This window comes from Chrysochloris asiatica, unplaced genomic scaffold (genome assembly GCF_000296735.1).
Source record: "Chrysochloris asiatica unplaced genomic scaffold, ChrAsi1.0 scaffold00023, whole genome shotgun sequence".
In the NCBI taxonomy this organism is placed as follows: domain Eukaryota; kingdom Metazoa; phylum Chordata; class Mammalia; order Afrosoricida; family Chrysochloridae; genus Chrysochloris; species Chrysochloris asiatica.
In genome coordinates, this window is record NW_006408541.1 from 15,506,988 (window position 1) to 15,518,314 (window position 11,327).

The 11,327-nt window shown below is 46.1% G+C and overlaps 1 protein-coding gene across 1 annotated transcript in view; it reads right to left on the minus strand.

The window, feature by feature from the left end:
- Positions 1-1,218: 1,218 nt before the first annotated feature.
- NCOA3 (nuclear receptor coactivator 3) overlaps positions 1,219-11,327 on the minus strand; it is a 27,026-nt gene continuing 16,917 nt past the window's right edge. Inside the window, exons 15-21 of the mRNA XM_006839329.1 lie at positions 10,569-10,740; positions 5,338-5,631; positions 4,227-4,331; positions 2,869-3,088; positions 1,952-2,126; positions 1,504-1,645; positions 1,219-1,233 (exon numbers count right to left, since the gene is read on the minus strand). Coding sequence (XP_006839392.1) covers positions 1,219-1,233; positions 1,504-1,645; positions 1,952-2,126; positions 2,869-3,088; positions 4,227-4,331; positions 5,338-5,631; positions 10,569-10,740 — 1,123 coding nt within the window. The remainder of the gene's footprint in view (positions 1,234-1,503; positions 1,646-1,951; positions 2,127-2,868; positions 3,089-4,226; positions 4,332-5,337; positions 5,632-10,568; positions 10,741-11,327) is intronic.

Sequence of the window (11,327 nt, forward strand, 5' to 3'; positions counted from 1 at the left end):
AAAAAAAGCATTTCAATTAAGAGACTGGAAAGAGCAGGCCATGGAAGGTTGGGGGAAAGGAGAAGCTGTGGACCACTCACTGTGTCCCCCCCACCCCCAAGGATATGAAACTGATGGGTGATCTCGTTTGTAACCTCACCCCACTGAGAGTACTGAAATCAACACTGTTAAATAGTTAGCTTCACAAACTCTGCAAAAACGAGTTGTTGTGACCTACAAAAAGAGGTATATACATATTTTACATAACACAATATCTTAAAGGTCATATTTACACAGAAAGTCTATTCACAGAAACACTGCGAAATTCTGATTCAGAATGTAGTACCTGGCCTTGGGTTTGCTGAAATTTTATTTTCAAAACGCATTATTGCTCGACCATATAGGCAAAGGATGACACCAGGACTTTTAATACAGAGTACAGTTCCTGTCCAACAAGTTTGTTTAGACAAAACACCAGGAATGTGGTTCACCATTCCTCAAGACCTCAACAATATTGCCTTTATCCATTTTTAAATAAAGTGCACTCGGGCGGCACATTAGCATGTGGACAATTTGCTGCAATTAAATACTGTCATCTCATTTTCCCTTCTGCAAAGCCACGTGACATCAATGACAAATCCCAGAGGTGAAGTATTACAGAACATTAGGGGACAAATGAAAACCCTAGTTAGGAGGAAGCCGAGGACAACTAGAGTAGAGACAGCAAGTCAGCACTACAATGACATGAACGCAGAGACGCCAGCACCACTCAGACAAAGGGCCAACGCAGGACTACTTGGTAGTGACAAAGATACTTAAAGGCTGAGCCAGTGCGCTTTATCCAGCAACTAGAGAAAACGGACGGTCCAGTTTCTCCAAGGGTCTCTGGCCCACCGTACATTTGAAAGACTGGATAGCAAGGCAGAAAGCAATGACACCAAAGGACTTCATGATCGGGCACTGTGTCCCCAAAGCACACCCCTAGGAGGCAGAATGCCCAAACCATCTGTCCTGAACCCATGACACACAGGAGGGGGTGGGGGTGGGGGAAGGGGCACCAGGTAGATATTGCACTTCAGCTTAAAATTCAGCCCTGCTCAAATGGCACCGCTCAGAACACCCTTGACGGAGATTGCAGCTGCTCCTTACTCCAGGACTGGATGCCTGAACAAGGATTCGTTACCTCCTGATCATTGTCACCTGTACAGTGATGTCCTTGGAGGGCCTGGGGCAGCGGTGTCAGCAGTACTTCTGCTAGAACCAGAAGAAACAGGAGTAAACGGGGCTGCGTACCAGAGAAAACACCCCCGTATCCCTGCCCGGTTCCAATTCCTTGGGTCCCCTTTTTACCAAAAGGCTCTAAGTGGCCCAAGGCCCTCAAACCAATGGTTCTTTGTATATTTTTTATGCAATCTACCTAGAGCCTTTGCACTATAGCTTTGGTTCTCTCCAAAGAATAGGAAGTAGGTTGTTTTTAGTGGGGGGGTGGGGATTTTAAAAAGGCAAGGAATGGGCCTCCTATACCTGCTCAGGCCCCATGGGCATGCCGGACATGGGCATGGAGTTCATATTCATCTGCCCCATGTGACCAGCGCTGCCATTCATGTGCACCATCCCATACGCCCCGGGGTTCCCCTGGTGGGCAAACTGCTGCTGGGGAAAGGAGCTGTGAAGAAAAAGCAAGAATCATCTCCAGGATCGTATTAGCAACACACACAACCTATCACAACTTTATCCCACATAGCAAACAGCATCAGACAGGAGGTTCTCTGCAGCCTTCCTTCTGGTGCCCATAGCTGTCTGTGCTCAGGATCCCGGCCAGAATGTGTGTGCACAGAACGGGAGAGCCAGCCTCCACCAGCCAGCCAGCATGTTCTCTACAGGAACCCAGGCCCACATGAGCTCAGCTGGAAAATGAAAACCTGAACTGGGTTACAGTACATGAACGACATTTCTGGCCGCCCTGGCTCACCTGTTCCTGGCCAGGTTTCCTGATGGCCAGCCCTTCATTTCTGAGGACTGATACATTGGTGCCGTCTGAGGGTGCTGCATCATGGGGTTCTGGGAGGGACCCACTCTTGATGACATCATTGCATTAGGCGGACTTGACACTCGACCAAAGGCTGGGTCAGGTTGTTGGCCCATTCCTATCAAAAAAAATTTTTAAGAGACCAGTCAATATCAGCTTTCTGTACTAATTTTATTTTTATTACACATCAAAAGAAAACCTGGGGTGACATAATAAGCTGGAAAGGGCTACGGAGTCTCGCAGTTACTCTTCTCATCCGAATGCCATCTGAAGAGACAGCCATACTGTTTACATCCCGTCCTCTTCACCGACTGGCGGCACTTAACAACGGACCAAGCGGAGGGCCGTGAAAGTTCCACTATTCTGACACACATCAGTTGTCCTTCCAAATAAAGAGGGGGTTGCTCTAACTCAAACCCTGTACAGGGTTTCCACGTCTAAACCACTGACCTTGTGATTAGCAGTCCAGTGCTTATCCTACAGCACTACACCAGGACTGCCGAAAAACACAAGGCCTGAGACAAATACTTAAATCCGACAGCACATGTGCACTACAGCACTATGTTACAGTTGTTAAGTGCTGTTGAGTCAGGTCCAAGTCATAGCAACCCTGTATAGGGTTTCCAAGGAGCAAGTGGTGAGTTTGAACCACTAACCTTGTGGTTCAAAACGCCCTTGCAGTTCAGGGCTTGACCCCCACAGTGCCACATCATAGTTCTCCAATATTTGAATGAATTCATCTGTCTTGTTCAGTAACAAGAAGTTGTCAGTCGTCTTATTTTTAGTGTACAACAGTTCTATGAATCTCCTGTCCTTAATGACGTGACTTTGCAGAAGGTGAATTTCAGCATCTACTTTACCGTAACTTGGTGGGTACGGGAACTGCTGTGGCGGTGCTTGTGGCATCACAGGCCCTGCCAAAACCCCCTCCATGCTGGGGGTCGCAGTCACATTAGGCGGTGGGCTAAAGGCCTGAGGCTGCTGGGGTTGTAGCATCATGGCCATCCTCTGCTGCCGGAAGTGGTGACTGAGCAGCTCTCTGCTTCGCTGGGCGACCATCTGGGCATTGAGAAAGCCCTGCTACCAGCCGAGAGAGAACACAATTACACACGCAAAAGAAGAGCCAGCCCGCCGCATGATCCCACAGGCCCACAGTGCACGGGAATCAGAGAAGAGATACCACGCAGGGCCTGTCCTCGGAGAGATGGGGAGGAGAAAGCATCCACGCCCCTGTCCTGCTGAGGAGGAGAGACAGGAGATGACTTGGTGGGGCTAAGAGAGAAACTGAGTAACAACAGCCATCAAGTGTTAGAAACCCCTCTTCAAGGTGAGAGATTTGGGGGAAGAATCAGGACAAATTCTTCAGGGATGATGAAATACAACTGCAAGGAGGAAAAGGGGCAAAACTGAGACTGTGTACGAGTTGGGTGAGAGGGAGGTGGAACAAGAACAGAAGTATACACACCATGGACTACACCCCAACAAGCAGGAACCCATGGCTCCTGCAAGGAGAGGTGATGAGCAATGAGCAACTGGACCAGGAAGAGGCCATTGGTTGTACCAGCTGGGAGAGACCCTCCAAGGAGCCAGCTCCCACCGACTATGAGGGCGTCCGAGCTCAGCCCCTAAGAAATTCTATTTATCTCCACACCTTCACGCAGGCACAGAGAAGAGCGGGCTTTTCACAGTGTTTATACTTTGTTGTGGGTTTCTGGTAAGCAGTCTAAGCAGAGCAGAAGAGTTCTGTGGAGTCATCTGCCCCGAACACAACAGGAAAGCAGCCTCGACTTGGTGCTGTCAGGAGAGGGGAGAACTTTTACCTCACATGGGAAACAGTTCACCTCAGAGGTGGTGACTGAGGGCAGGGTTATGCATTATTTATTGTCTGCTTCATACTTCTTATTTCAAGACTTTTACCCAGTGTGAACGTGAAACTTTATAATCCAGAAGACAGAAGTTTAGGGATTTGTGACTTTAAATTCTTAAAAAGCAAGGTACGGCTTTGCCCACAGCACAGCAACTGATCACACAGGCCGAGACTTTAATATGAACTGCTTTCATGAAGGCCCAACTCCTCCTGTTTCCTCCCGGTCACTAGCGAAAGAGAAGAAACGAAGGGAGGAGAGAATGGGTGCGGGACTGTGGACTCTCAACACTCACTGAGAGCCACAGGCAGGCTCTGCACCAGGAGCTGCCAACACCACAGACTTGTGCTCACCTGCGCGCTCACCTGGGGCTGCATCATGGGCCTCATCACAGCAGGGCCCCCGCCAGTAGGGTTTTCCATTTTCATTTCAAGAGCCTGGCGGCTTTGATTCAGAAACTGAGGAAAGACAAGCTAGTTAGGGTGTGAGTGGAACAAGGTAGTGAGCCTGGCACGGCCTTCCAAACCCTCAGTCCCACCCAGGAAAATGACCACGCTCTCTCCTGGCCCTCGAACCTGGTTCTGTCAGCAGCTACCTGGACTTAAACTGAACTAGGAGACTAAGAACCTTTTGTAGCTGTCATGTGGGGCTTTCTGGTTTGGGACAAAGAAAAGAAGTGAAAGCACAGTCCTGCAGTTACAGTGTCTTTACCAGGGACACAAAGGGTTGATGCAGCCAACTTTCTTGGGAAGATTTAGGCCTGTGTGGGAACTGCTCTGACTTGGTTAGCATTAACGCTGACTAAACGACCTCTTCGGCCACCTTTTCCCAGGTACCTTTTCGTGGGAAGAAACAGTGAAGACTGAAAGAACACAGCTTCCCTAGGAGCCTACCCAGACGCTCAGAACTATGCTGCTTGAAGGGGTTTTAAAGTCGCTCACTCATCTGCTTATACAGTTCAGGTCTGCCCCCATTAATACCACCCTTCACTCAGACACAAACTATAAATAACTGAATGTTGAAAGAATTTCTGGGGATTAAGGAACTAGAAATCTTCAAATATTAAAAAAAGTTCAAATTTTATATTATCTAGAAAGCAGAGATTCTGTAAAAAGTGCTGTAATTTCTATGGACTTTATAATATAAATGACCTACCTATAAGACACCAGAGAGTCCTGGTGTGGCATTTTAAGAGAAGCCCTAGACTGTTAACCACAGGGTCTAGCCCATTATCCCACAGCGCCACACCATGCTCAAGTGGCACCACAACCACCCTCCAACACAAAAGTATCTGTACAAATACAATCTTAGAGAGAAGGAAAAACACAAGCAATCGCTTTTGTTGAGAAGGGATGGAGAGCCTGTGGGGACCGGGCTGGCTGTCCTCCGCATCTCCACAAGCACTCCTAAGACTCAGTCTGAGCATGCTCGGGAGGAGACACAGCGGGTCACGTGACTGGTTACCTGCTGGCCCTGCAGTCTCTGCTGGAGCTGCATCCGAAGCTGCTTGGGGGTGTTCGTCCGGGGTCTCATCATGTTGGCCCTTGGATGAATTCCTTGAAGAGGAAAGTTGCCTTGCTGGCTCATCTGATTCATCATAGAGGTAAAGGATGCTGATTGTCCCTGAAGATTAAAGCCACCCTGCATGGGAGGGCCCTGGGCTGGGTACGTCTGTCCGTACAGTGCCGTCTTCTGATCCATCATGACTGCTGTTTCTTGGCCTTGGAAAGGTTCCTGTTTAGGCTCCAAAGTTTGTCCCTTAAACATCAAACACATAAAATGACCAGTGAAATACATCTGGAAAAGCTTCAGAAAACAAATGCCTTTAAGGAGGGAATGAATTCAAGTCAATACTAGGTACACGATGATGATGCCAAATTCCAAAAGCAAAATCACGTTTACTGTCCTATTGTCCGTAGCTCCGTAATAGTCCACATTCCATCTTTTCACAGCTGTGTTCACCCAGTCTCACTCAAGAACAACCTGAGCCACAGACCTAAAATGCACTGTTGTGGTGGTGAAGTGCCGGTGAGTGGTTCCAACCCATACAGACCCTGTATAGGATTTCCGAGGAGCAGCTGATGAGCTTCAACTGCCAGCCTTGCAGCTCAAAACCGACTTCGCAGTCTGGCGCGTTTAGGTCCCCAAAAAAAGACCAGAGTTCTATACCAACATGGGCCTCCCAAGTCAATTATACAATAAAAAAAATCTACTCCAATCACTGGCTAATGAATTCTCATGTGATTTGCACAAGACTGTTTTCAAAAGTGGCGAGAAGGGATTTGCTCTAACAGTGGTCACCCACTACTACGTGTGTGTGGCAAGGGCTCAAGTGTTCATTACATGCCTGTCATGTGCCAAACACCACTGCTCTACACTGTCCCCAAACAAGTGAATGTGACCTTGTGAGGAGCTTCCTTGGAAGATATTAGTTGCACTGTACTAGAGTTGTTGTTGTTGTTGTTGTTGTTGTTAAGTGCCGTCGAGTCGGTTCCGACCCATAGCAACCCTGTACAGGGTTTCCAAGGCTGTAAATCTTTACGGGAGCAGAAAGCCTCATCTTTCGGGTAGGTCTAATCCCTCCTTCTGAGTGGCGTCTTTACACAAGGGGAGAGCAGACCTGGAGACCCCAGGAACTAACAGTGGGAAGGCAGACAATATTTATAAGAAGTACAAGAACGCCAAGGATTGCTGGCAGCCACCAGAAACAAGTTTGATAACCAGACTTCTATCTAGCCTCTCAAACTCTGAGACGTAAGTTTCTGCTCTTTAAAGCCACTGACTGGGTGGGCTTTGTTACTGTTACCGTAGGAAACTAGACTGTACACAAAATAATATCCAGCAGGTGTCTGAAGTAAGAGTAGGCATTCTGAAGACAGGAGAGCCTGCCATGCCAGGACTTGAGGGCCTGCCAAGTGCTGCACTGACCTATATCTCCTACTCCGTGGGGACAGGGATGGAACGCCCTTGACAACCCTCCCCTGTGACCGCACACACTGCCCTCTGCTCTCCTTGGTGACAGCAGATGCTTGCTTTACCCCACCTCTCTGGCTCAGTCCTAGGCCATCTGCTTTTCTATCACTACAAGCAGAAAACGTCCCCATTCAGAGATGACTTTGTAGAACCTGGCCTCCACGGACCTCTCCCAGTTCATCTTACTCCATTTCTAATCCCTTAGCTTGAACAAACTGCAGTCACTTTCTAGCCCTGACTGCCTGAACCTCTGAGGTTTGTTGTACCTCTTCTGGAATGTTCTTCCCCTAGCTCTTTTCAGAGCTGGCTCCTTCTCATCTTTTGGGTATCAGTTTACATGCCATTTCTCCAAATAGAGCTTTCCTGACTACTCAAGTAAACTCTGTTATTCTTTCTCTCATCATCCTGGATTTGAAAACCCAAACACTTTAAACAAAAGGAAAACTATTGGCAATGTGTTAAACAATAAGACACCCTTCAAATTGCAGCTCACACATCACTTTATTAGAGAAAATGTTTGATGACTCCCTCTCCCAGGGCCCTAGCTGAAATCTCACGGCATCGTGGACCTGTCCACCTGAGCTCCCGGAACACCAGGCTTCCTCGAACATGTGTGGTTCTTTCCTAGGGTCTGCCTGTCCAGTGGGATGTCAGCTCAGGGGGCTTGGATTCATGTGCTTACTCTTGTTTCTCTGCCTTTACAAGACTGGCATTTAGAAGACAAGTGAGCATTTGCTTAATGAAAACAAATAAATCAATGGTGAAATAGACTCCTGGTGTGGCTCTGTGGGATCAGCACTGGACTACAAACCACAAGGTCAGCAGTTCAAACCTGCCAACTGCTCCTCAGAAAACCTATACCAGGGTCAGTAAGAATCTGAACTGACTCAGCGGCACTTAACAACAGCAACAAACAGATGGACAAAATAATAATTCCATCCGAATACTACAAAAAGACATACAGATGACCAATAAATATAAAGTTGCTCAATCCTGCAAGTCAAAGGAATACAATTTGAAATGTGAAATGGGGTTTTTTTCAGGAGATTATCATTTGAAGGTACCGAACAACATCAGATTGGCAAAGATTTAAAAGGATCATGATGCTCATTTCTTTTGTTCGTGTTTTGTGTGCTCTTTGAGCCTGGCAGGTAAGTACTCAGTTGCTAACTGAAAGGTCACCCAGTCATTCCTGAGAAGACGTCTGCTTGTGTGCAGACGGCAGCCCTGGTCACATGTGGTGCAGCTCTCCTTTGACTAGACAGCAGCGGGCGTCACGAGTGCCCTTCACCTCAGTGACTCACACAGCTCAGCGCTGGGCAGGAGGGAGGAGCAACTGGACTCTCAGACTGCTGGTAGGGCCGGAACCAGTATCATCTTTCAGGAAAACATGTAACAAAATCTTTAAAATAGACACAACACTTTTTCTTGGATTATATCAAAGGGAGCACTGAATGAACAGTAACTGTAGAATTAATCATGACAGATGATATTTGTTGTTGTTGTTTTTGTTAAGTGCTATCGAACCGGTCCTGAATTATAGCGACCCTGTACAGGGTTTCTAAGGAGAGGCTGGTGGGTTTGAACTGCCCACCTTGCTATTCAAACTGGCCTTGAGGTTGTGTGCTTATGCTGTGGTGCCACACCAAGACTAGTATTTAGGTAACATTTAGCTACAATTTAAATTTTTAACAATAGTAGTTGCTGTTTTAATGTGACACCAAGTCCATTTTTACAGATCCTACTGGAAGCATACTGCCCATACCTTACTCCTGTGGAACAGCTGATGGACTCAAACCACCAAGCTTTCATTTTGTGGTCAAGTGCTTAGCCACTGTGCCACCAGGACCCTTTCATCATTAGAAGACTAGTTAAAGTATGTGTCCAACACGTTCTCCTTGTCATGAAGTGCTGTCGAGTCAATTCTGACTCAGAGACCCTGTATAGAGCTTTCAAAGAGTGGCTGGCGTTAGAGGTCAGCAGCCCAGTGCTTAGCCTACAGCGTCACACCCAGTAAAATTATATACATAAAATAAATATGAATAGATTTCTGAAAATGATGCATTCACAGAGTGAATCCTATTACAAAATGCCTTAGAGTCTGCTCCCATTTAATAAAAAAGTACAAACTCATGAATATTTCCATATGTACCTTTTCGAGATCTACAAATATTTATTCCAAAAACTTACTAACAATTCTCTTTTTAGCAGGATTACAGAGAATTTTGCAGTCCTGGTGTGGTGCTGATGGTTAATACACTGGACTCCAAAATACGGTTTGAACTGCAAGGTCAGTGGTTCACGCTCACCTTGGAAACCCTATACAGGGTCACTATGGGTCGGAACCAACTAGACTGCACTTAACAACAACAAAAGAGAATTCTTCTGCCGTTAAAAGTCTTTATAAAGTCCACTAACTATTTTATCATCAGGACAAAGACAGCAATTTCCAGCTTCAAGTTCCAGGGATAGTTCCAGTTTCCCAGTTTCCATGTAAGTAGCCTTTACGTGCACCCCTAAACATGGTTGGACAGCCCCTCCCCAGGGCCAGTCACGTGCTCCTGGAGCCATACATCAGTGTGAGACTGAAGTTTCCTCCACCTATCCTTTAACCTTTTCGTAGTCCGTGGGACATATAATGCCCACCTACATTTTCTACCTTAGGGGTTTAGTTGGGAAGCTGTTATCCCACCATCTGTGGCATCCTATGTAATTCAATTTATAAAAACAGATCTCATTCCACCAGCACCTGAGAGTCTTCAGGACACATGTATCCCACTAGTCCTGATGTGGCTGTGGCAATGTGGGCTAGTGCGCTGGACTGCAAAGTCTGTTTGAACCGCAAGGTCAGCAGTTCAAGCTCACCAGCCGCTCCTCGGAAACCCTATACAGAGTTGCTCTGGGTCAGAACCAACTCAACAGCAGTAAAACAACAAATTATATCAAAATCCTGTTACTTTAAAAAAAAAAATTTTTTTTCCCATTTCAAAATGCCTTCTCCATTACTGAAAACACAGTTTCAACAAAAATATTCAAAGCAAGAAATAATTCCATCGTGAAAGATTTAAGAAGTTCCGTAACTGTCTGCCATGACTGTCTGCCATACTGCATCATAATCCTTGTATGTGTGTCTCCAACAGACTGAAAATGCCGCGAGTTCTCCTGCTTCTTAAAGGCACAGTGCTCTCCCATACGCCCTGAAAAGACCCAGCTCAAGACATATGTGCTTCACAAATACAGGTCCACTGCTGGCAACTTTTCATAAAGATGGGACTGAAAGGTGTTGTTGCCAAGATGGTCACAGATCTAGCCTTGTAAAGGGAAATGGCTCACACTAACATACATACAAACTTGCCTCTTGGGGTATGCAATGAATGGCGAGGCAGCAGAGAAAGACAGTTGCAGAAATGAGAACTCAGTAGTAAGTAATCAGGGGCATTTTTAAAAAGTTTCTCCCTAGTGGGATCGTTTCTACAATGTGACATTTTATAAACCAGTAGATTCCTGGAAGTGGTATCACAATTATCATGAAAGCCGTGATGTAACACAGCAGTAAAAGAGACACATATGGAGATAGTCTTAGGTGTGAGTTCACATGCATGTACATGTGTATACACTCACTCTCTCTCTCTCTCTCTCTCTCTCTCTCTCTCTCTCTCTCTCTCATTCACTCACTCTCTCTCTGTCTTCCCCCTCCTCACTTCCACATTAATGCCACCTACTTGATTTACAAGCTCAGGGATGCCCAAAGCTCTGTCAATTTCTTCCAGGCCTGTGGCATCTGTGTTGCTTAAGAGTGTGTGCAGCTGGTCCAGCAATGCCCTTTCATCACTCTGGCCTTCTAGGTTAGAAGGTGGCCCAAGGAGATCATCCAAGGAATTCCTAAGAAGTGACCTAAAAAGAGATTTAACATCAATTTCAATGGTGCCTTCTCTCTTTAACACACACATAGAATCACAATAACCATAAGGAATATTTTTGGGGGGTGGTATCTGGGGGATTTATTGGGTCTCCACTTCATAAGAACTGGCGTTGTGTTTATTTTTTCTTTATATTTGAAGTTAATCAACAACAGGCAAAACAGATTTTTTTTATTGATCCTCAGACGCTCGATCCCCTGGAAAAATTACTAAAAAGTTTAAGTTAGGTATTGGTATATTTCATGTTATTATTGCTGTTAAGTGCTGTCAAGTCCGTTCTGACTCATAGGGACCCTGTACATGGTTTCCAAGGAGCAGCTGGTGGGTTTGAACTGCTGATCTTATGGTTCACAGTTCACTGCTGATCCTACAGTGCCAAGGAGTCCAGTATGTGTCATATATGTTGGGTTTTTTTTCATGTTTTATTGTGAAGTACATGATATTTTACATGAGAGAACTTTAGTTTTACATTCATTCCATCGTATATTGTCTCATTGCCTTGGTTCCAATCGCCTCCATGCATCATCAACCGGCCAAAGGGTATACCCTATAAACCCGCCC